We start from the raw sequence: 22,775 nt of genomic DNA on the forward strand, positions 1-22,775 counted from the left end.
AATAGTAGACTAAGATGTGCAGAGAGACCCTGTTTATCTGGGGAATCCTTGGATCCAGATCTTTGGTTACATACCCTGTAGGGTATTTGCACAACTGAGGGAAAGCTAAGGATTCTTTAAATGTAGTCCAGACTCTTCTGGATGGACAGAGAGGATGCAAGCCCCACGCATGTGGCTTACTACCTAAAAATAATTTTTTCTCATGTATACTGTGTTTAATTAGTCACTTTCTATAACCTAATATTATTATACTATATAATGTATAATATTATATATAACATATAATATTACTATAATATACATAATAATATACTATAGTATAAGCTTTCCTCAAAATACTGAATGAACCTTTCTTCCTCCCCATGGGGTCCTAAACTTTAGAGTGGGTGTGACACTAGATGGAATAAAGAAGAGAAGGAAATAAACAGAGGATGTTATCAATATAAACCTTGTGTGTTACATGTACTATGTGCCCAGCTACAGATCATTTCATGTTAGGCTCATAGACTCTCTAAGATACTCACAGAAATATACACGAAGTTGTAGGTACTTGTAGTGGGCAAACTTATCCCAACCATATAGATAAGATTTAGGTTATAGGCAAGCAAATGAAGTCAGAAAAATAGCATCTGTCACACAGTAGATGTTCAAGAAATGTTTGAATTGAAAGGGAATTTTTTTCCCTATGAAGGATCCTTAGAAATAGCCCACTGTTGTTGTTAAACCGTCATAGTAGTCAGTATGAGCATGATAAAATAAGATACATGCACTTATTCTGTGTAATGAGATTTTTATTACCCTCATCATGTTATGTGCCTGCAACTGATCCATTCATTTTATGACAACAGTCCTGAGTGTGGCCATAGGCAAATCCCTTGACCTCTGTAAAAATCTCAGTTTCCATAACTGAAATGAGTTGTCCGACTAGATCAATTTTTCTCAGAGGGTGCTTGGCGGACCATTTGCATCAGAATGTTCTCAAAAGTGAGACTCAATAGTCTCACTTTATTGAGTAAAGTGAGAGAATTTGAGACAAGGAGATGAGAGGTGCTGTGGGATGCAGAGGTGGGGAGCAGTAGTGGTTTCCAAGTGGTTTTAAAGCATAGTAAAGCTTGAGGCCCACTGGACAGGAAGATTTCTGAGGTCTAGGGTCTTTTCTGGCTCTCTCTTATTATTGTTGAAACGAAGATCTGTCTTCATAGATGGAGGTCTTAACATGTTCTTTTATACAGGGACCGTCTTACCAAAAATGATGTCATTGGGACAACGTATCTGCACCTCTCTAAAATTGCTGCCTCTGGTGGGGAAGTGGAAGGTGAGTCACACAGCAGAGCAGGAACGAGACAGGGCGGAGAACTTCCGGAGAAGGAATGAACTGGGGTAGCCACCTGGCAATGGACTTGGTTTCTGAGAAGCCAAATGTGATGAGGCTGGTGAACCATTTCAGTGATGTTTTGATGGTGGCCAGCAAAACAATTGATTAGTAATTAATAATTGAGATAACTATCAATTATCTGAGTTAAAAAAATTTTTGCTTTCTTGCTTCAATCCAAAAACTCTTTCCCAGTAGCTGTTTTACAAATTTTTGAGCGTCAATACGGAGGGTACCTTTTTTTTTAAGAGTGGCATTGACACCAGTCCACCCAAATATAAAATAATGTTCCCTTCTTTACTGACTTCCTTGGCAGGAACAAGGTCAAATGGCACTGAACCATGTACTGTCCACTCCAGATAATGTGCATTTTGTTTTTATGCATTTTATGCTAACAAGCACTGATAACCAATATACCTTTTGTTGTTTTTCATACTGAGAACTAATTGCCTATACTTGGTATTATGGTCTGAAATTGTAATAGGGAATGAAGGAGCTAAATTAAGATGGTAAGAAAAAATTTAGTGTTAACACATTAATAATATGAGCAGCTTATTGTTTGTTACCAAAATAAAATTCTTGTAAATACCAGTAGATTAAACACATTGGGTAAAGTGAGAGAATTTGAGACAAAATTTTGTTTTACGAAACCTGAGGGTCCTCTCATCCTTATCTTGTTTAAGAGAGGACTTTACAGGTTTTTAAAAAGATACTGTAAGCCAAGCAATAGATAGTATGAACGAGAACCTGAAACATAATAGAGATTTGATGAAGAAGATATAGATTTCCTCTCTCAAGAAGAAGAAGGAAAAAAAAAGGCATTAGAAATTCCAAGAAAAATAAAGAGCTGAACCAAGAAGATAATAGTCCAAATATAAAGTCAGGTGTAGCATTATTTTAAGCAAATGATAGAAGGTGAGAAAGAGATTCCATGTAAACATTCTCTGCTAAGTGGCATAGGGGACCATGCTGCTGGACCTGTACAAAGGAATGGAATTACAACTCTCCTTTTCTCTGCAGAGAACAATACTTACGTGGTTGTTATAATGTGAACACTATTAATTGTTTTTAATTTTTTTTTGTTAAACCTGTAGTCAAGGCTCTAAACAGAAGGTGAATGTCATCGCCTCTTACAATGTAAAAGAACAGAAGATAGAGCTTAGAAGTGAAAACAGGAAGGGGAGAGGTGGGGAAGGGTAGGCATGCTATTAGCCTCTTTTTATTAAGTGAGGGATGCAGGTTAGATTAAATCATTGATTAGATTAAAAATTGGTTAAAGACTAGATTCAATTTATTGGTTAAAGGCAACCAATAGAGTAATTAAAATCATGCTATAACTATATGGGAGGGAGGGTAAAAATTACTTAAATTCATTTAATTTAGCAGAAAGTCATTAAATAATTACCTAAAAATAATTATTCAAGAAATAGTGGAATGAGCATTTTTCTTAGTCATTTGGTGGTTAACATCCAGCACAAGTGAAGATGAATTGTTACAGTGTCAGCCCCTGTCTCTGAGGCCTTCTGTCACGCAGGCCCTGCGGACAGTCAGTAAAAGGGTCTCAAAATAACAATGAGCAGCAACAAACCTCCCCACCCTGAAAGAAACAGAGAATGTACCTTAAGCTATAAACCTTTGCTCACACAGCCTTAGACTAAATGAACTTGGATTATCTGGTCTTAGTCCCAACTAAATTAGACACAAGACAAGTAAATGTTTTATTAAAATCATGAAATGTTGGTAACTTCCCCAGGCCTCCTTTGATGGTGGGAAGCTACTTCTCTGATGCTTCACTGCCTTGGGGCTGACGAGATTGGGTTATTTCATGCGTGATTGTGCTGCCAGGTGTCACAGAAGTCTTGAGCCATTTTGTATTTAACCAGCGACATTTGTGTACATTACAAAAGGGTGATGTGATTTGAGTCTGGATTTGGGGTTTTTCTGGTGTTGCTAAACCACTTACCTAGCATTGGATTTGATTAACTTTTTCACTGTCTCTTTTATAAAGTCCGTGTTTCTCTTTTTGTTTAACCAACCATATTTTTACTACATAGATGTCTCATCTTCGGGATCTGGGGCTGCATCATATACAGGTTTATGCTTTGTAATTTTGCTATCTTCTAGATCTTTCTGTTTACTATTATCTTATTAAGAACTTATCAATTGATTGCCTTTAGCTTTTTTTTTTTTTACATTTTGCTGTCTTAAAAATAGTTTTGGTACAGTAACAATTTCTGTATTAGTGTTGTATGGTTGTCCTGCAAAGCTAAGTTTAAACAAATATGCTAACCAGGCTTTGCTACATGTCTCATGTTTTCACCTATGTGCATACCATCCTGGCTTCATTGTAAATAATTGTATAACACTTTTTTGTTATTGTTGCTTATGGTCTTCATCTTCCAACTATGCAGGATCATAACATGTCCTTGGGTTTGCACAGCACTCGCCATTCTTTGCAAGTTTGCTCAGTGCTCTCACACTTGACCTTACAACCCTGTCAGGGCAGATGTTGTTACCCTAATAGATGAAGACTTTGTGATTTAGAGACATTTGTCTTCTTTCAAATAAACATGATAATCCCTGCCATGCTAACCACCCAAGGTTGTCGTAAGAGGGAAAAGAGATACTGCATGTAAGAAAGTTTGCAAACTGTGCAAAATTAAGGTTTTATCATGTGCCGTTGTGTTATTGGCACAATGACTCATTCTTACTTGTTTTTAAAAATCAATCTCATTATCTTATAATCAGACTTTATGTGAATATTAAGTAGTCCTTAGGTTTGTAACAAGCTTGGCAGATTCCGTCACACTTCACTCCTTCATTCATTTGTTTAACCAATCAAAAAAATATTTATGTTGTAGTACTCCAAGACAGAACCAGGACTAGGTGCTGAGGGAGTCAGAATGAAACATGCTTGAATCTTACCCCACCTACCAAAGGAATTTATAGTGTAGTCACAGGGATAAGCAGCTATTTAAGGGTCAAAAATTAAAATATAAAATGATAACTTAATAGAAGTTCAAAATGCAAAGGAGCCTCAAAAAGGTGGAAAAGATTGCAAACTACACGTGTATATAGTTTGCTCAACTGTTTATTAATCGGCATTCTGCTCACCTGCTACTTCACATTTATCTTTCTGCCTTAGTTTTAAGCACAGAGCTGGAAAGGGCCATAGAGGTCATCTGGTCAACTTCTCATCCATAAAGGAATCGTTTTGACCATATCCTGAAAGATAGGCTGAAGTCTTGGCCTTAACATTTCCTCTGTCCCCAGTGCAGTCTGTCCCATTGTTTGACACCACTAATTCATAGGAAGCTCTTCCTTGCTTTGAGTGAACCAAAGCTGGCTTCCTTGTAGCTCCCAACAGTGGTCCTTCCCCTGCTTCTGGAAGCGAGTCCATCCCTCCTCCATATGGGAGCCATTCAGATGGCTGGCGGCAGCTCCTATTATACATCCCCATCTTCACCTGCAGTCTCCCTTTGACTCCGCTATTTGCTCACATTGCCTGCAGTGCCCCTCCTTGGGGAGTAGCTCTTGCTAAGACCAGGTAGCAGAAATACGGAGCATATTGGATCCTCATCAGAGATAGAATATCATGAGTGGAGACTTCACATGGCTTATGAATATCACATGGTCATAACCGTAGGCAGACAGTTCATTGTTATATGTAAACATTTTAAATGTCTTGTATTTTAAAAATCATCTGCCAGATTTATACTAACTACTTGAGACTAAATGATGTTTTTGGAGAGCAAATATATAACAAATATACGTCATTTAAATGACTTCCCAAAACAATTATAATCTTTACCCCAATTGCCAATGACATGTTTACTAAAGAGCCAATTATAAACTTGCAGAAAATGGAAGATCAACTTCTTATTCTTTCATTTGAATAGCATCATCTTTTTGTAAGAATAACATAAGTTTACCTGAACTCCCCCCTGAAAATGTTTTTTGTTTAATGTTTTATAGCAATAAGATAAGGGAAATATGGCAGTTCTCACAAGTGTTTACAATTTGCACTAATACAACTAACTCACAAAATGGAGGAAAACAGTCTCACCCAGCTAACTAATAACTAATATTTATTTCAACAGATTGAGTGTTAAAAGCCTAAAATACTAATGATGATGTTATCTCTCAGCAAATACAGGAGAAACAGAGGTGGGCTTTGTTCCAACTTTTGGACCTTGTTATCTGAACCTTTATGGAAGCCCCAGAGAGTACACGGGATTCCCAGATCCCTATGATGAGCTAAATACTGGAAAGGTTAGTTCTTCAATTAAGGTTTGTTATTAATGAGCACTGATTAATGTGATTCCTTCTTCTAATGGTTATTAATCAAGTCTCATTTAGGGGACCCACCCCACCCCCAGAGACCCACCAGATGACTGATCAAGTGTTGAAGGATGTGGAAGTCTCATGTTCCTCAAGTCCTAGAATGCAAGAATAGGAAAGGATCCTGGAGATCATCTAATGTGGCAATTGCAAATGCATAGCATGGCCATTCCCCCATCCTAGACATAAGGCAGATGTCAGTAATCAATGTTGGCTCTTTCCAGAAAGCAAATGTGCTACCTCAGAATTCCATTCAATGCCATGTTCTAGGAATTTGCCGAAAGACTGGAGGTGACATGCTTGACATTGCTACCACTGATCCGATCCAACCTGTTCATTTTATAGACAAGGACATGGAGGCCCAGAGATGGGAAGTGGTCTTTCCACCACATTAGAAGCCCAAGTACTGTCTGTTAGTTAGCTCCCAAAGCCCAAGAAAAGAGCTAGAGTAGAGAGAAAGCCCTGGGGATGGGGGTGGGGGTGGAGGTGGAAGCTTTCACTTCCTCTCCAGAGGGTTCTGTTGCCAACGCTACTTGGTATATTGGGAGGAGTAGCCACAATTAACACTCACACTCAGCCGCACCCAGAACATCTTCCTCTTTTATTTCCTGGCTACTCTGAGACTTGCCCTGGTTGCCAACATGGCAGCCTCCCTTTTCTGAGGAAAGGAACAAAGTTAATGCAGATAAATGCAGAGCTGAAGTTGGGTGAGGGAGACTTCGAGCCCCATCCACTCTCACCCCAGCATCTGGGGACCCTTTCTGGATCCCAGCATGGCTCGGAAGCCTCTGACACCAGCCGTGTCTAAGATCCCTTTCAGCCCTGGCTGTCTTTGGGATCCTTCCTGAAGTCATTGGCTTTTCTTTCAGATACCAAAGACCAGCTGAGAGAGTTGCTGACTGATTCATTTTGGGAAGGAGAAACTTAAAGTTGTAGCTGGATGAGCCCAAATAGAGGGACAGATCTTTTCACTGTTGTTCATGCCTAGAAGAATAATCCTGTGCTGTTGCCTTTCAGGGGGAAGGAGTTGCCTACAGAGGCAGAATCTTGGTTGAATTAAGCACTTTACTTGAAAAGACACCACCAGATAAAAAACTTGAGCCCATTTCAAATGATGACCTGCTGGTTGTTGAGGTAAATGTTGGAGTGTGGACCGTGTGTGGTATGGAAAGGGTGTTATAGAGGGTTGGTGGTGGGATGGTTAGTGTTGGCCTGCCTGAGCCAGCAGGCCTCAAGGGGGCATCCAGGGACTGAAGGGTCGGCTGTGGCAGAGGTGGAGAGATGGGAGTCATAGCAAGTGCAGCTCCACACCCTCTTAGTCTATCTACCACAGACCTGTGGGGGTGATGAGACTTGCTTTATCTTTGAGATGTTGCTACCCTACTGAAAACCAGCAAGAGCAGTGATACCCCCAAATTGAATGGCCTGCTTGCTGACTGGGCTTGGGTGTGTCATGAGGAGGAGGCCACAAGAGCCATTCCAAATGATATAGCAGCCACCACTAGTCACTTCCATTTTCAGAAGTAATTGCCATATCTCAGGCTTCCCAGCATGTGAGGGCATGTTTATATTAATGCCCACATTACAGCAGCTCTGAGATGCCACTCCTCCTCGAAGACAGGAAGTCTTCCAAGTTCACCTTACCAACTATTTCTTGTTTTTTTTTTTTTTTTTAATTTTTATTGGCGTATGGTTGATTTACAATGTCATGCTAGTTTTCAGGTGTACAGCACAGTGATTCAGTTATATATATATATCCATACACATATATATATAGATATACATATATATATATATATATATATATATATATATATATATATATATATGTTCTTTTTCAGATTCTTTTCCCTTATAGGTTATTACAAAATACTGAGTATAGTTCCCTGTGCTATACAGTGGGTCCTTGTTTCTTTTTCCTTTTTTAAAATCAGCTCTTTCCCCACTATGGAGACAACTTATGCATAACATCCATGATTCTTATGGCAAAGAGCCACAGATGTAGTTTTTTCCTAGTAAATTCAAATGTCAGTGTAATTAATTCAAGGCAATATATACAAAAAGAAGAATATTCTTATCATGAAACAGTTAGATGCTTAATTTTTTCCCTTGTCAGTTAATTGACATCTGCAGTACAGATTTGTTAGCATGTGTGTTGTGTGTGATGGATAGCCCAGTATTAAATTAACCCTGTCTCTGTTGCTCACTGAATTGTTTCTGGTACATCCTATACCATTATTATGACTGTTGTGTTTTCTTTTTGATAAATCGTGATAGTTTATGTATTTTTTTAATTTTTGAACTTTAAAAAAATTGACATGTGACATATAACATTGTGTAAGTTTAAGGTGTACAGTGTGTTGATTTGATGCATGTATATATTGCAGTATGAATACCACCCTACTGTTAGCTAACACTTCTGTCATGTCACAGAACTATCATTTTTTGTGGTGAGAACTTTTAACATCTAGTCTCTTAGCAACTTTAAAGTATTGATATATAATACAGTATTATGGACTATGTTTACAGTGCTGTGCATTAGATTTCCAGAACTTATTCATCTTCTAACTGCAAGTCTGTACCCTTTGACCAGCATCTCCTCAATTTCCCCAACCCCTAGTAATGACCATTCTACTCTCTGCTTCTATGAGTTCAGCTTGTTTAGATTCCACATATATGTGATATAACACAGCGTTTGTCTTTCTCAGTCTGACTTATCTCGCTTAGCATAATGCCCTCCAGGTCCATCCATGTTGTTGGGCAAACAGAGGATTTCCTTCTTTCTTGTGGCTGAATAATACTCCATTATTTTATATATAGACACATACATACCACCTCTTCTCCAGCTATTTCTAAGAATCCTGGGTTGGTCCTTACATGTTCCAGAAATCTGAATTGTTTGCCGGGGCAGCCAGCTGACTGATGCCCCCCTGCCTACGGCCTCTCCTTGCGGGCTCCCCCACCCCATCCTACCCCCTCCCCCGCCCAAAAGGCTTCCTCAGGCTGCTGCCCTCCCCTTACTTACCCTGCATTCCAAGAAGGGTTCATGTTGTGGGATCATGCAGTGTAAATTAATATTGGTTTGTTTTTTTACTTGTTAAAGAGACACTGAGTCAAAAGCAACAGGTTCGTCCAGTCAGCAGGGTCCTGGCCTGAGTCTGTCCGCTCCACAGCGCCATCACCTCTGAAGTCCAGGAATCATAATAGATCTTAAGGACAAGTTAAGAAAAAGGGAAAAGAGGAGCAGGTGTAGGGGGAGAGGTGGAGTAGCTTACGTACTGTTTACTGCCAGGATCATGCCAGAGAACAGCTAGAAACCACCCAAAGGCCTCCATGGAAACGCATGAGTGGTTCTGGCCTTGAGTAGTTACCGAAGGCTCTTGAAGATTCAGTTGGAATTGCGGTTAGGTGGAAATGTTGTGGTTTCTCAGCAATCGCAGTGCCTCCTTGTTCCATCACCAGAACACAATTTAAGTCCACAACCCTTCTCTTTGCTCTAAACATTAATAATAGAGGGGAGAAGGGGAAGGGAAAGGAAGAAGCCCGGCAAAGTGTAAAGGAAAAACTCTTTAGCTACTAGAATGCAAAACCAAATTAGTTTTTTTTACTCCAAATAATTAAACACATGCAGGTAAAGAAGCTTATGTCGTAAAGTTAATTAAAATAAAAGCAAAATATAGAAACAAAGAACCAATGATATTTACTGCCCACGGTATATGTCAACAATATGAAAGAATAGCTTTTTAAAACTGAGATACAAAACTGAATTAGTTTTCTTTGCTCCAAATAATTAAACCCAGAATGGTTTGTGTCACAAATGTAATAAAAACAGAAATGAATTATATAAACCAAAACCCCAACAAAATTAAAAAGCAGGAAAGGAGCTGAGATGCCAAGGATAAACCCACAGTTCAAGCAACCAGGAGTCCAGGAGGAGAGTGAGATGAGCAGATTTGTGCAGCTGCTGAGAGGATTTCATGAGAGTGGCCAGTCTAGAAGGTGATCATGACTCTTGCCCAACTTAAAAAGATCCCGTGACCTGGTCATATGCAAGTAATGAAACTTTCTGGTAGAGTTGAAGAGGCTTCGACAAAAGGGCAACTTGGTCCTCGTGAAATAATAGAATATATGTTCCGTCTTCTTGTCTTCTTCCAGATTTTAGTGGGAAGGCTTTCAGCATTTCACTGTTGAATATTATATTGGCTGTGGGTTTGTCATAATAGCTTTTATTATGGTGAGATGTGTTCCCTCTATACCCACTTTGGTAAGAGTTTTTTTTATCGTGAATGGACGTTGAATTTTGTCAAATGCTTTTTCTGCATCTATTGAGATGATCATGTGGTTTTTGTCTTTTCGTTTGTTTATGTGGTATATCACATTGATTGATTTGCATATGTTGAACCATCCTTGTGAACTTGGGATGAATCCCACTTGGTTGTGGTGTTTGATCTTTTTTATGTGTTGTTGGATTTGGTTTGCTAATACATTGTTGAGAATTTTTGCATCTATATTCATCAAAGATATTGGCCTGTAATTTTTCTTTTTGGTGGTATCTTTGTCTGGTTTTGTTATCAGGGTGGTGTTGGCTTCATAGAATGTCTTTGGGGGTATCCTCTCCTCTTCAGTTTTTTGGAAGAGTTTGAGAAGGATTGGTATAAGTTCTTCTTTGTATGTTTGGTAGAATTCACCTGTGAAGCCCTCTTGGACTTCGCAGGGACTTCACACTTTGTAGGGAGTTTTTTTTAAATTACAGATTCTATTTCACCTCTACTGATCTGTCTGTTCAAATTACCTATTTCTTCTTGACACAGTTTTGGTGGGCTGTATGTTTCTAGAAACTTGTCCATTTCTTCTGGGTTGTTGAATTTGTTGGCATATAATTGTTCATAGTATTCCCTTATGGTCTTTTGTATTTCTGCAGTATTGGTTGTTATGTCTCCTTTTCCATTTCTTATTTTGTTTATTTGAGTTCTCTCTCCTTTCTTCTTGGTGAGCCTGGCCAGAGGTGTGTCAATCTTGTTTACCCTTTCAAAGAATCAGCTCTTGGTTTTATTGATTTTTTTCTATTGTTATTTTATTCTCTGTTTTAGGGATCTTAGGCTAGGGAGTGCAAAGTGATGGCACTGACTGCCTGTGCAGGTCTCTCTCCATTCTAGCTGCTGCAAACCAGTTGCTGCATTCTCCTCTGAGGCTCCAAAGCTCCTCCTCTGTCCCAGCTGATCTCTTCACTGGTGAGGGGACTTCCCAGGGTGCAGGAACCTTGCCTCTTTGACAGCTCCCTGCAGGGGTGCAGGTCCCATCCCAATTTCTTTCTCACTTTCTTTTTTCTTTTGTCCTACCTGGTTACATGGAGATTTTCTTGCCCTTTTCAGAGGTCTAAGGTCTTCTGCCAGCATTCAATAGATATTCTGTTAGAATTGTTCCACATGTAGATGTATTTCTGATGCATTTGTGGGAGGCAGTGAGCTTCATGTCCTACTCCTCCACCATCTTGATCTCTCTCCCCAAGGTTCTTTGAGACAGGGGTCCCCAAGCCCCGGGCCGCGGACCAGTACAGGGCCGCACAGCAGGAGGTGAGCGGCAGGCGAGCAAAGCTTCATCTGCTGCTCCCCATTGCTCACATTATCACCTGATCCATCCGTGTCCCCCTCCCGCCCCGTCCGTGGAAAAATTGTCTTCCGCAAAACTGGTCCCTGGTGCCAAAAAGGTTGGGGACTGCTGCTTTAAGACAGCAAACTACAGTCACTGTCAGATGTTCTTAAAATGGTCCTCAGGAAGTTTAAAATAGAATTACCATATGATCCAACAATTCACTGCTGGGTATACACCCAAAGGAATTTAAAGCAGGGACTCAAATGGATATCTGTACACTCATGTTCATAGCAGCAGCATTCACAATAGCCAAAATGTGGAAGCAACCATGAATCCACTGATTTTTTTGAATGGATGAACAAAAATGTGGTGTATACACACTGTTAATTAAACAAGGAGACCATTAGGTGGTGGTGGCTCTAAAGTCTTGGCAGCCTACATAAGCAACCAAAACCTAGGCCTGGCAATATCTCAAGATTAAGAAATCAAAAGCAAAGGACAACAAATCACAAATAGCCAAGTGAGCTTTCCCAAATAATGCAACCACTTAAGCTATAGCCAGTCAAATAATCTTGTCTTCCTTCTGGCTGTGCTCTATAAAAAGAGCACTTTCACTTACATGTAGAATCTAAAAAAACAAAACAAATGAACAAACATAACAAAACAGAAACAGACTCACAGATACAGAGAACAAACTGGTGGTTGCCAGAGGGGAGGGGTGTGGGGGGATGGGTGAAAAGGTGAAGGAGATTAAGAGCTACAAATTTCCAGTTATAAAATAAATGTCACAGGGATGTAATGTACAGCACAGGGAATATAGTCAATAATATTGTAATAACTTTAGGTATTTAGACTTGTGATCATTTTGTAATATATAAAAATATCAAATCACTAGGTTGTACACCGGAAACTAATAAAATATTGTAAGTTAATTATACGTCAATAAAAAAATTTAAAAATACAAAATAAATTTTAAAAAGAAAGGAACAATGTTTGATCTCTATTTCAGAAAAAAAAGTGTACCTAATTTCATTTATTTTTAAATCTGACGGTAAAAGTCTTTTTTTTTTTTTTTTAGTTGAAGTATAGTTCATTTACAGTGTTGTGTGTTTCTGGTGAACAGCAAAATGATTCAGTTATACATATACATATCATTTTCATATTCTTTTCCATTATGGTTTATTATAGGATATTGAATATAGTTCCCTGTGCTCTACAGTAGGACCTTGTTTATCTATTTTGTATATAGTAGTTTGTATATGCTTATCCCAAACTCCTAATTTATCCCCCCTCCCCTTTCCCCTTTGGTAACCATAAGTTTGTTTTCTATGTCTGTGAGTCTGTTTCTGCTTTGTAAAGAAGTTCATTTGTATCATATTTTAGATTCCACATATAAATGTTATCATATGATATTTGTCTTTCTCTTTTTGACTTGCTTCACTTAGTATGGTAATCTCTAGTTGCATCCGTGTTGCTGAAAATGGCGTTATTTCATTCTTTTTTATGGCTGAGTAGTATTCTGGTGTATATATGTACCACATCTTTATCCATTCATCCATTGATGGACACTTAGGTTGCTCATGTCTTGGCTATTGTAAACAGTGCTGCTGTGAACATTGGTGTGCGTGTATCTTTTCGAATTAGAGTTTTCTCCGGATATATGACAGGGAGTGGGATTGCTGGATTATATGGCAACTCTTTTTTTTAGTTTTTTGAGGAATCTCCATACTGTTTTCCATAATGGGCATACCAATTTACATTCCCTCCAACAGTGTAGGAGGGTTCCCTTTTCTCTACACCCTCTTTGGCATTTACTCTTTGTAGAGTTTTTAATGATAGCCATTTTGACCAGTGTGAGGTGATATGTCATTGTAGTTTTGATATGCATGTCTCTAATAATTAGCAATTTGAGCATCTTTTCATGTGCCTATTGGCCATCTGTATGTCTTCTTTAGAGAAATGTCTATTTAGGTCTTCTGCCCATTTTTTGATTGGGTTGTTTGCTTTTTTTTGTTATTGAGTTGTATGAACTGTTTGTATATTTTGGAAATTAAGCCCTTGTCAGTTGCATTGTTTGCAGATATTTTCTCCCAGTCTGTAGGTTGTCTTTTTGTTTTGTTTATGGTTTTCTTTGCTGTAAGCTTGTAAGTTTAATTAGGTCTCATTTGTTTATTTTTGCTTTTATTTCTATTGCCCTGGGAGACTGACCTAAGAAAATGTTGCTAGGATTTATGTCAGAGGATGTTTTGCATATGTTCTTTTCTAGAAGTGTTATGGTATCATGTCTTATATTTAAGTCTTTAAGCCATTTTGAGTTTATTTTTGTGTATGGTGTGAGGATGTGTTCTAACTTCATTGATTTACATGTGGCTGTCCAGCTTTCCCAACACCACTTGCTGAAGAGACTCTGACAGTAAAAGTCATTTTTTTCCTTAATAAATTTATTTATTTTTGGCTGCGTTGGGTCTTTGTTGCTGCGCGTGGGCTCTTCTCTATTTGTGGCAAGCAGGGGCTACCCTTCGTTGCGGTGCACGGGCTTCTCTTTGCGGTGGCTTCTCTTGTTGCAGAGCACGGGCTCTAGGCACATGGGCTTCAGTAGTTGTGGCTCACGGGCTCTAGAGTGCAGGCTCAGTAGTTGTGGCACACGGGCTTAGTTGCTCCACGGCATATGGGATCTTCTCCGACCAGGGCTCGAACCCGTATCCCCTGCACTGGCAGGCGGGTTCTTAACCACTGCACCACCAGGGGAGTCCTAAAAGTCTTAATTGTTTCTGATTAGAAAATTAATACTTTAAACAATTCAAACTATTAGAAATGTATAAGTTAGACAGTAAAGTTAGCCATAATCTCTCTACCTTCCCCAACATAACTGTTAACAATTTGATTTATATTCTTCCAGACTTTCTTTGTGCATATGCCAGTATTAAAATATATATTTAATGGGTTCACTTAAAAATATACCTTTTTTCCATGTTTGTACATATGAATCTACCTAAGCCTTTTTATGAACTTTCATTCCATTATATGGATGTAACATAATTTGCTTAACCAGTGGCCTATTGTTAAACATTTGTATTGTTTTCATTTTTTTCTCTATTTCAATCAACTCTGCAATGAACATCCTGGCTCCTTTGTCTTTGCCCACTTGTTTGAGTACAAGGGGAACTGCTAGATCCAAGAACATTCTCCACTGGCATTTAACTCAACACTAATTATTACGGTTAGAATTACATCTGCTAGAATTCCACATGTAAACAAGAGCAAAAGGAGTTTCTCTGAGCCTTATGTCTGCTCATACTTTGTAGAAATATCAGCGAAGGCGGAAGTACAGCCTGTCCGCTGTGTTCCATTCGGCCACCATGTTGCAAGACGTTGGCGAGGCCATTCAGTTTGAAGTCAGCATTGGGAACTATGGCAACAAGTTTGACACGACCTGTAAGCCTTTGGCATCAAGCACTCAATACAGCCGTGCCGTGTTTGATGGTAAGACTGACACTGGCCGTTCTCTCCTGTACACGTTTACAGTGGGTACACCACAGGACGAGAAGCATGCAGTGTATTCTCCCTCTGGCAGCCATTATCCCCAGCATATGTTTAGTGGAACGGGAAAGGTTGAATGGGGAGGAGAGGTGGCTGGAGTTCAGGCACCTTCAAGAATGAATGGTCAGACCCTAGAAGCTGCAGACCCTTGGCTGTACTCCAGTGCCCCCTCCCATGCCCAACTTTAACCCTTGCTGTGTTTTGTAAAGCCACAAGATGGCAAGTAGCTGAACACTGAGCCTCCCCGCAAACAGCTCCTGCCCCAGCCCACCTCTTCCCTGCCAGGCCCCAAATCACTCTTAGACTGAGTAGTTGAAGTGGATGGAAAATCAAGCTTCTGGTTTTGGCTCAGTTACTTCCCAGCACTATGACCTTAGCCATATCACTTCATTCTAACCCTCAGTTTCTTCATCTTCTCCAGAGTTGCCATGAGGATTAAATAGCTGTATTTGAACAAAGATAAATGAGAAACAGTCCCTGCTTTTAAGGAGCTTACATTCTAGTATATAAAATAAATTATAATAGAAGGCAGAGTATGAGAGTGCCTTTATAAAGATATAGACAAATGGTTGGAGAGTATAGAGAAAGGAGAGAGAAATTCTGATCAAATGCCCCAACAGTTGTCGCCATAATTTTTACCTAACTTTTGTACAAGTAGTGTTAAAATATAAAACGTGCTAGAAAATGTTGACTAATAATTCTTAATTACTGTAAGGCTCTTAGTAATACCAAATTCCATGTATCTAGCTAAGGCTTTTAAAAACCAGAAAATTCTTTTTTCTTGTCCCACTTCCAGCAAAAATATTTATTTAGAATAACAGTTTTCAGGAACAGCACATATAGTCTAATCTATGCTCTCTCTATTTTCTTCTGCTGTGTTATGTAATCATCAGTGATGCTCAGACACATGGTCCTGAATCACCAAAAGATCCTGAGATCAGTGTGCTAGGTTTACTAGGGTCTTGTAGAGATTTTCAAAGCAGGCTAAATGAATAAGGACTTTCTATGTATTCCTCAGTTGCTTAATTAAATAAAATGAAAGAAGCAGACCACCCCAAACCACACCTCCAGGCCTATGATTACTCAAGCCGTCCAGTTTGCACATCTTTTCAGTAAACGTGTTGTTTATTTTAAGTGTCCAGTGTTCACTGACCCTCAATATTCTACCCCAGGGAACTACTATTACTACTTGCCTTGGGCCCACACAAAGCCAGTTGTTACACTGACTTCATACTGGGAGGATATTAGTCATCGCCTGGATGCAGTGAACATGCTCCTAGTCATGGCAGAACGGCTGGTGAGTTTATCTTTTCTGCATTTCCTTTTCACCAAACAGAGTGAATTATGTGTTAGTTAGAATGCAGGTTAGGCCACTGTACCACAAGACCTCAGAATATAATGGTAAGCAAAATGAAAGCTATTTCTTTAGTAACAGTTGAGGTAGGTAATCCAAGGCTGGTATGGAAGTTCAGTGGTGTTAGGGACCCAGGCTTTTTCCCCCTTGTTGCTCTGCTATCACTAAGGAGTTGTCATAGCCTGCATGGGAAAGGCAGCTCACCACTACACCGACCCGTCAGCCTGAAGGAAGGGGAAAATAGGGGGAGAAGATGACACAGGCCTTTTCCTTCAAGGGAAACACTCAGAAGTCACAGGCTTGATTTCTACTCATTTTCCACTGGCCAGAATCCAGTCATACAACCGCCTCTTACTACAAGGGAGTTGGGAAATACAGTCCTAGGCCTGGGCAGGCATATGTCCAGGTACAAGTTCTCTTACTGTGGAAAAGAGAGGATGGATGTTGAAGTAGGGGGACAACTCAGTTTCTGCCACAATTTGTATGCGAAGTATGGTGTGGAGAGTGGTTCATTTCAATAGAAACATGCAACCCTTAGAGCTTTGCTATCAAAGCAGTAAGAATCTCTACTGTGGGAAGAAGTGGGCTCAGTGGACTTTCTTGTTTGGAGGTTGGGGGGGTTCCCTCTGGTGGGAACTTGCATAGATGTGATACCTTTGATTATCCTTCTAGTTGACATTGATGAGGAGAAGAAGAACGTGGTTGGGATATTTCTAATTAAGTCAAAGATACTAAGTTATTTCTATCAGGTATTGATAAAATCCATCTGGCATTAGTGTTTTGACTTCCAAATTATATGAATATTAATTTTTCTAAGATCCAACCTGTCAGGGTTGGACCATGACATTTGGGGGTCCTGGAATATACTTGATCTAAGACCCCACGACAAAAATCTGAAAATATTGTTTTATGTTTTAAAGACAATATTGAAGGAGAATTATACATTTAACTTAAGCATAATTGTTTACATAACAGAGCTACAATTGATATGCATTGTGGTTGTGGCATTAATTTCCAATCTCCATCTCAAGGGACTTGGTAGAGAATTGGTCACACCTCTATTCTAATTATGTTTTGGGTGTTCTTCAGCATTTTTCATCTTTGTTCTTCTCATCAGCTCTCTGCATTGACCAAGCTGTCCTAATTCCATACTAATCTGGACAGGACAGTGGATTTCCGTGATCAGACTTTTGGGGATCATGGTGGGCTCTCCCTCAACCTCTCTGCTGGCAGATGCTCAAAGTGATGCAATAATCTGTCCTGAGCTTATCTTGTACTTTCTGTACCCCAGCCCTGGAATCACCATTTCTCCAAGGAGCCCTGGTTCCTTTTAGTAGGAATGGAATGTGAAGAACAAGGTCTGGGTATTGGAGTGCTCACTGCTACTGAGATGTCATTGCTTCTAGGCCTTCTCAGCAGACAAACTTGCATGAGAACACACATGTATATACATATGTATGTTTATGTCTATATCTCTCAATATACTGAATGCAATGAGTTTATAAGGATAACCCCAATTCCATTCTAATATCATGGGGTTTATTCTAGTCTTCACTCTTTCTGTATTTACAACTCCCTTCTCCAACAGTGAGAAACCTGGCTTCCGTTTTCCTCGATATATTTACTCATTATTTAACCCTAAAATCCGTAGGTGAAGTACCGCAAAAAACAAAGCTATTTAGAGTTTGATACGTTTATGGTTCTTTCCTTCAAACTAAGGGAATATAGTAAAAACATTGTACTCAAAAGTTACTTGGGTTACTTCAGTGTAGTTATGTTATTCATCTGAAATATAGTTAGGTTCACTTTTTTCTGTTTTACATTCCATTTTAGGGTTCCTTCCCCCATCCTTGTTGGTTTTTCTTTTATTTGCTTTTTGAATACTTAAAATTTGCATGGTTTCAAAGGTCAAAGCTATCTGAAAATCTTGTCTTATTACTTAAATATATATATCAGTTAAATATATGTATCAAGAAAAATAGTGTTGAGCTATGGTGAGCATTATTAAACGTAAAAGAAAAAAACTTTTCATTTTTCTGTTAAGTCTTCTTGTGTATTTTTTCTTGAAAATGAAAGTTAAACCTTTACCAGGTATAATGCACAATTACCAATTATTTCCTCCCTTTCCAAATTCTTCAGCAATCAAAAATAGAGGCTCTAAAATCAGGGATACAAGGTAAAATTCCCGCAAACCAGTTGGCAGAAATGTGGGTGAAGCTGATCGATGAAGTCATAGAAGACACAAGGTATAGTGATCTTATTCGTACTTTAGAATTCCCAGCCGTGCTCGCCTCCCTTAAACTGTAAGGCCTGAAGAGTCTCTAGAATTTTCTAGGGTTTGCCTGAAAAATGAATTTGAGTCAGTCAAGCTTCTCAAAAGGCTGTCACTGGAAGAGTCTCTGAATCACCAGCAGGAAAAGCTCCACTTTCCGATCTGGTGCCGATTCTGAAGCAGCTGAGGGAGGCTGAGGTCCCACTTCAGGAAGCAGTCCCAGTGCAGCCTCCTGCAGGGGGTGGGGAAGTGGGGAGGGAGCTGGTCTGCCTCCCAAGGGTCCTTGTGTGCCCACCGCCCCAGGAAAGGTGACTCTTGGCTCCCACAGAGAATGGGATCTGGGGCTGGGGCATTGATATTACCATTTAGAACAGCGTTCCGAATTCATAAACACAATTTTAGCAACAGCCTTTTTACTCGCTCTTTTACTGGATGCCTAATGAGTACTCTGGCCAAGCCTCCCTTAGGTGAAGCCAAAAGATTCAACCCAAGCCAGAGAACCTTTCATAACTGTGACTTAGGGTAACTGCTCAGATCTCAGGGTATTTGTAAATCAAAGGGGGAAGTGATAATTCTAAACTCATTTTAAATGTTGGCCAATAAAGCAGTGGTCAGGGAAGTTCCAAAAGAAAACCATATTCAATACTTCTAACCAGCAGCAGGAACCAAGGCTGTCCAGCACCCCCTACCCTCAACCCCAAGCTCCTAACCCAAAGTCTCCCAGTCTTCTTGTGCCCTCTAGTGGTTTAGCTAGGTAACTGTCATGCAGCTGAGATCAAAGTATTGCTGGGTGCTTGTTTAAATTCAGAGAATTTATATCTGGGTCCTAAGAGGTCATCTCTTCCAGTCCCCTTATTTTATAGATGAGAAAACAGAGGCCCAAGGAGGTGAAATGACCCATCTGAGGCCCAAAGTTGGGCTTATTAGCATAACTTCTTTTCCTGCTACATGTTTCCCACCATCAGCATCTATTTGTTGAAGGTCTTATGTGTGACCTCTGTGCTAGCAGCTTCTGTCTATATTTTTGTCTCAAAAAATCATTCCAGGGACTTAACCCTTCCAATGCATTGCCATAATTACCAATGCAACCAAACAAAAACATTTGGTAATACTTTTCATGTAGAAAATGCCTGTGAATTTTAAGAGATATCTATTTATACTGTTTTTGAATAATCGGTTTTTGAAGAATCCAATTGGGCACTTTCTAATTTTAGGAAACTTGTGTTTAAGGGAAGTCATTTAGGATTTCCTTCATTTAAGAAGCTGGGTAAGGTTCTTCCCTGGTGGTCCAGTGGGTAAGACTCCTTGCTCCCAATGCAAGGGGCCCGGGTTCAATCCCTGGTCGGGGAACTAGATCCTGCATGCATGCCGCAACTAAGAGTCCCCATGCCACAACTAAGAAGCCCGCATATCGCAACTAAGAAGTCCATATGCTGCAACTAAAAAGATCCTGCATGCCGCAGCGAAGATCCCAAGTGCTGCAACTAAGACCTGGTGTGGCCAAATAAATAAATAAATAAATATTTTTAAAAAAATTTTAAAAAGCCGGGTAAAATTCTAACCAATGAAAATTCTAGGTAGAAACAATGTGAGCAGAATTTCCTGGAATAGGTGACATCCTCACCGTGTGACCCCATCAGCAGCCCTTGTGAGAGGGGGGCCCTGGCAGAAAAAGTCTAATTCTGGCTCCAGCTCAGCTGTTCTAGTGGGAGCTTGACCTACACAAGTGGTTCTTAACGTTTTGGGGAGTACTCAGTACCCTCTGAGTACCTGATGAGATGATGACAATGATGATGGCAACATCATTTAGACTTTACTGTGCGATAGGCATTGCTCTAAAGGCTCCCCATATATTAATTCATTTACTTCTCACCACAACCCTAAAAGGTAGTTATTATTTTCCCCCATTTGAAGATAGGAAAACAAGAGATTAAGTAATTGGTCAAGATCACAGAATTAGTAAATGGTGGAGCCAGGATTTTTCCCCAGATAGTCAGCTCCAAAGCCTGTGTTCTTCATCACGATGTCATCTTCATCATGATGTCACACTGCATGTCAACACAGACAAACACTTTTCTTTATAAGTTCCAGGGATTCACAGACCTCCAGAGGCCCACCCGCAGACTGCCTAGGGGTGCATGGGCCCTAGGTTAAGAAGCCTTCCGCTAAATGATCTCTAATGTCCATTCTTCTCCTTCATTTTGTGGGTCTGTACAGTGATCATAGGAAGCAGAAGAAGGGAAGGCCAGTTCCTCCCAACTGCTGCCACTGTTTCCATCTTCTTCCCAGTGACTCCACGGGCCTTGGGTCAAACCCCAGGAATTGCTTGGAATTTTCATCCCCCTGCATTCCCCATGAGAGTTAGGAGAGCCTGTCTGGCAGGTCTGCTCTTAAAGCCACATACACTCACCTTCAGCTTAAACCTGGTCACACTTTGTGGAGTCTATTAGGAAATTGATGTGGTTTGTGAGATGGAAACCAACCATAAATGAATTTGACAGTTCTGAAGCCTAGTAAGCTATTCTGCATATTCTCTGGTTCTTTTTCCTTTTTTAGATACACGTTGCCTCTCATGGAAGGAAAACCTAATGTCACAGTTCTTGATACTCACATCCAAAAGCTGCGATCCAGAGCTCTCTCCCAGATACACGAGGCAGCTGTGAAGATGAGGTCTGAGGCCACAGAGGTGAAGTCCACATTGGCAGAAATTGAGGACTGGCTTGATAAATTAATGCAACTGACTGAAGAGGTAAGGCTTTTAAACTACACTTGACATGGAGGAGGGATTCTGTAGAAGGGCACCAGGGATAGAGATGGTAGTAGGAAAATCTAGTGCGTTATCTTGCATATTGAGCAGATCTTAAGCATGATGAAATCGAGGCATTACTGGGCTGAGGTGCTAATGGATGCATTATTGAGGTTAGGGCAGAAGAAGAATTTTGAGTTGGTTGTCCTAGAAAAGTCTTCATAGTGGACAAATCATTACCAGTGTCATGGTACAAGCAGAATATTTCAATTAGAGTGATATAGTAGCAGATCTGTGTAGTACCTTTGTTTGGGATTGGGAAGACCTGGCTTTGATTCCCAGATCTACCATGTTTGACCTTGGGCAAGGTACTCAAGCTCTCTAAGCCTCAGTTCCCCATATATTAAATGGAGATAAAACATAGCATTGCTTTATGAAGATTAAAGAAGGTAAAGAGCGTAAAGGCTTTAGCACAGTGTGGGGCGCACAGTGAGGGGCTCACGGTGAGTGCTGGATAAATGTTGGCTGCCATTGACCTCTGTGGGTTGGAAGAACAAGGGAGTAGAAGACCCCTCCTACTGGCCTTCAAAGGTGGGGGCTGGAGGGTGGGTAGTAATGTATTTGTGGATAGAAATACATTTGAAAAACACGCATGTGATTACAGGAAATTTTTATTTTTTACTTTATGCTTTGGTACTTTCAAAGTTTTTTTTATAGTGAACTTATATCACCTTTATCATCAGAAAAAAAGAGGTTTAAAAAAACTAAGTTAATATTTCATATTTGGAAAATATCAGATTGTGAGGTAGAGATGCTCTATGTCCTATGAAATACATGAAGCCTGTAACCCCTTGACTGCTGTCTATGGCTTTCTTCAAATGATGGGAGAGATGAAAGGGGGTATTTTCCAAAATTCCTCTCAGAGCTCTGTAGATAGGGCCTTTGGCAGCGTCTGTGGTGTCTCTGCATTTAGACTAACTATAGCTTTGCTTCCTTTTCCATCCACTCACGTGACCAGCCTCAGAACAGCATGCCTGACATCATCATCTGGATGATCAGGGGAGAGAAAAGATTGGCCTACGCACGCATTCCCGCGCATCAGGTTTTATACTCCACCAGTGGTGACAACGCATCTGGGAAATACTGTGGGAAAACCCAAACCATCTTTCTGAAGGTATGGCTTCGTCATTGTGTAATGTGAAATACTTAAGTGCAAAACCCATATTCCCAAGAAGGGCTGATTTATATTATTTGCCAGTCATTGAATGGCTAGGGCAATTGTGATCCATTTCAGCCTATTCTGGCACTTCCTCTAGGGTGGTAATTCCCAGAGTGGCCTGAGGTCTGCTGGTTTCAATCAAGGACATTTCCATAGAGGTCTCTGTGACGCTAATATTAATATGGCATTGTGAATGCTTTGCTTTCTGGAATGATTTTCCACTTACTTCTAATGTCTCATGTGAAGCAATGCCTCTCTTCCTTTCTAGTGAGCGTTCGGGAAGCAGAAAAAAAGGGAAGGTAATATAGATAGTCCATGGAATCTATACCTAACCAAATG

The 22,775-nt window shown here is 40.0% G+C and overlaps 1 protein-coding gene across 2 annotated transcripts in view; it reads left to right on the top strand.

Moving 5' to 3' along the window:
• Nucleotides 1-22,775, top strand: part of MYOF (myoferlin) — a 161,840-nt gene that overhangs the window by 79,082 nt on the left and 59,983 nt on the right. For both annotated transcript variants that reach the window (XM_057530485.1, XM_057530486.1), the window contains exons 16-24: nt 1,233-1,315; nt 3,427-3,465; nt 5,520-5,644; nt 6,731-6,847; nt 14,611-14,788; nt 16,018-16,142; nt 18,339-18,445; nt 21,028-21,220; nt 22,236-22,391. In XM_057530485.1, coding sequence (XP_057386468.1) covers nt 1,233-1,315; nt 3,427-3,465; nt 5,520-5,644; nt 6,731-6,847; nt 14,611-14,788; nt 16,018-16,142; nt 18,339-18,445; nt 21,028-21,220; nt 22,236-22,391 — 1,123 coding nt within the window. The remainder of the gene's footprint in view (nt 1-1,232; nt 1,316-3,426; nt 3,466-5,519; nt 5,645-6,730; nt 6,848-14,610; nt 14,789-16,017; nt 16,143-18,338; nt 18,446-21,027; nt 21,221-22,235; nt 22,392-22,775) is intronic.

Source organism: Balaenoptera acutorostrata, chromosome 16 (genome assembly GCF_949987535.1).
Source record: "Balaenoptera acutorostrata chromosome 16, mBalAcu1.1, whole genome shotgun sequence".
Lineage (NCBI taxonomy): Eukaryota > Metazoa > Chordata > Mammalia > Artiodactyla > Balaenopteridae > Balaenoptera > Balaenoptera acutorostrata.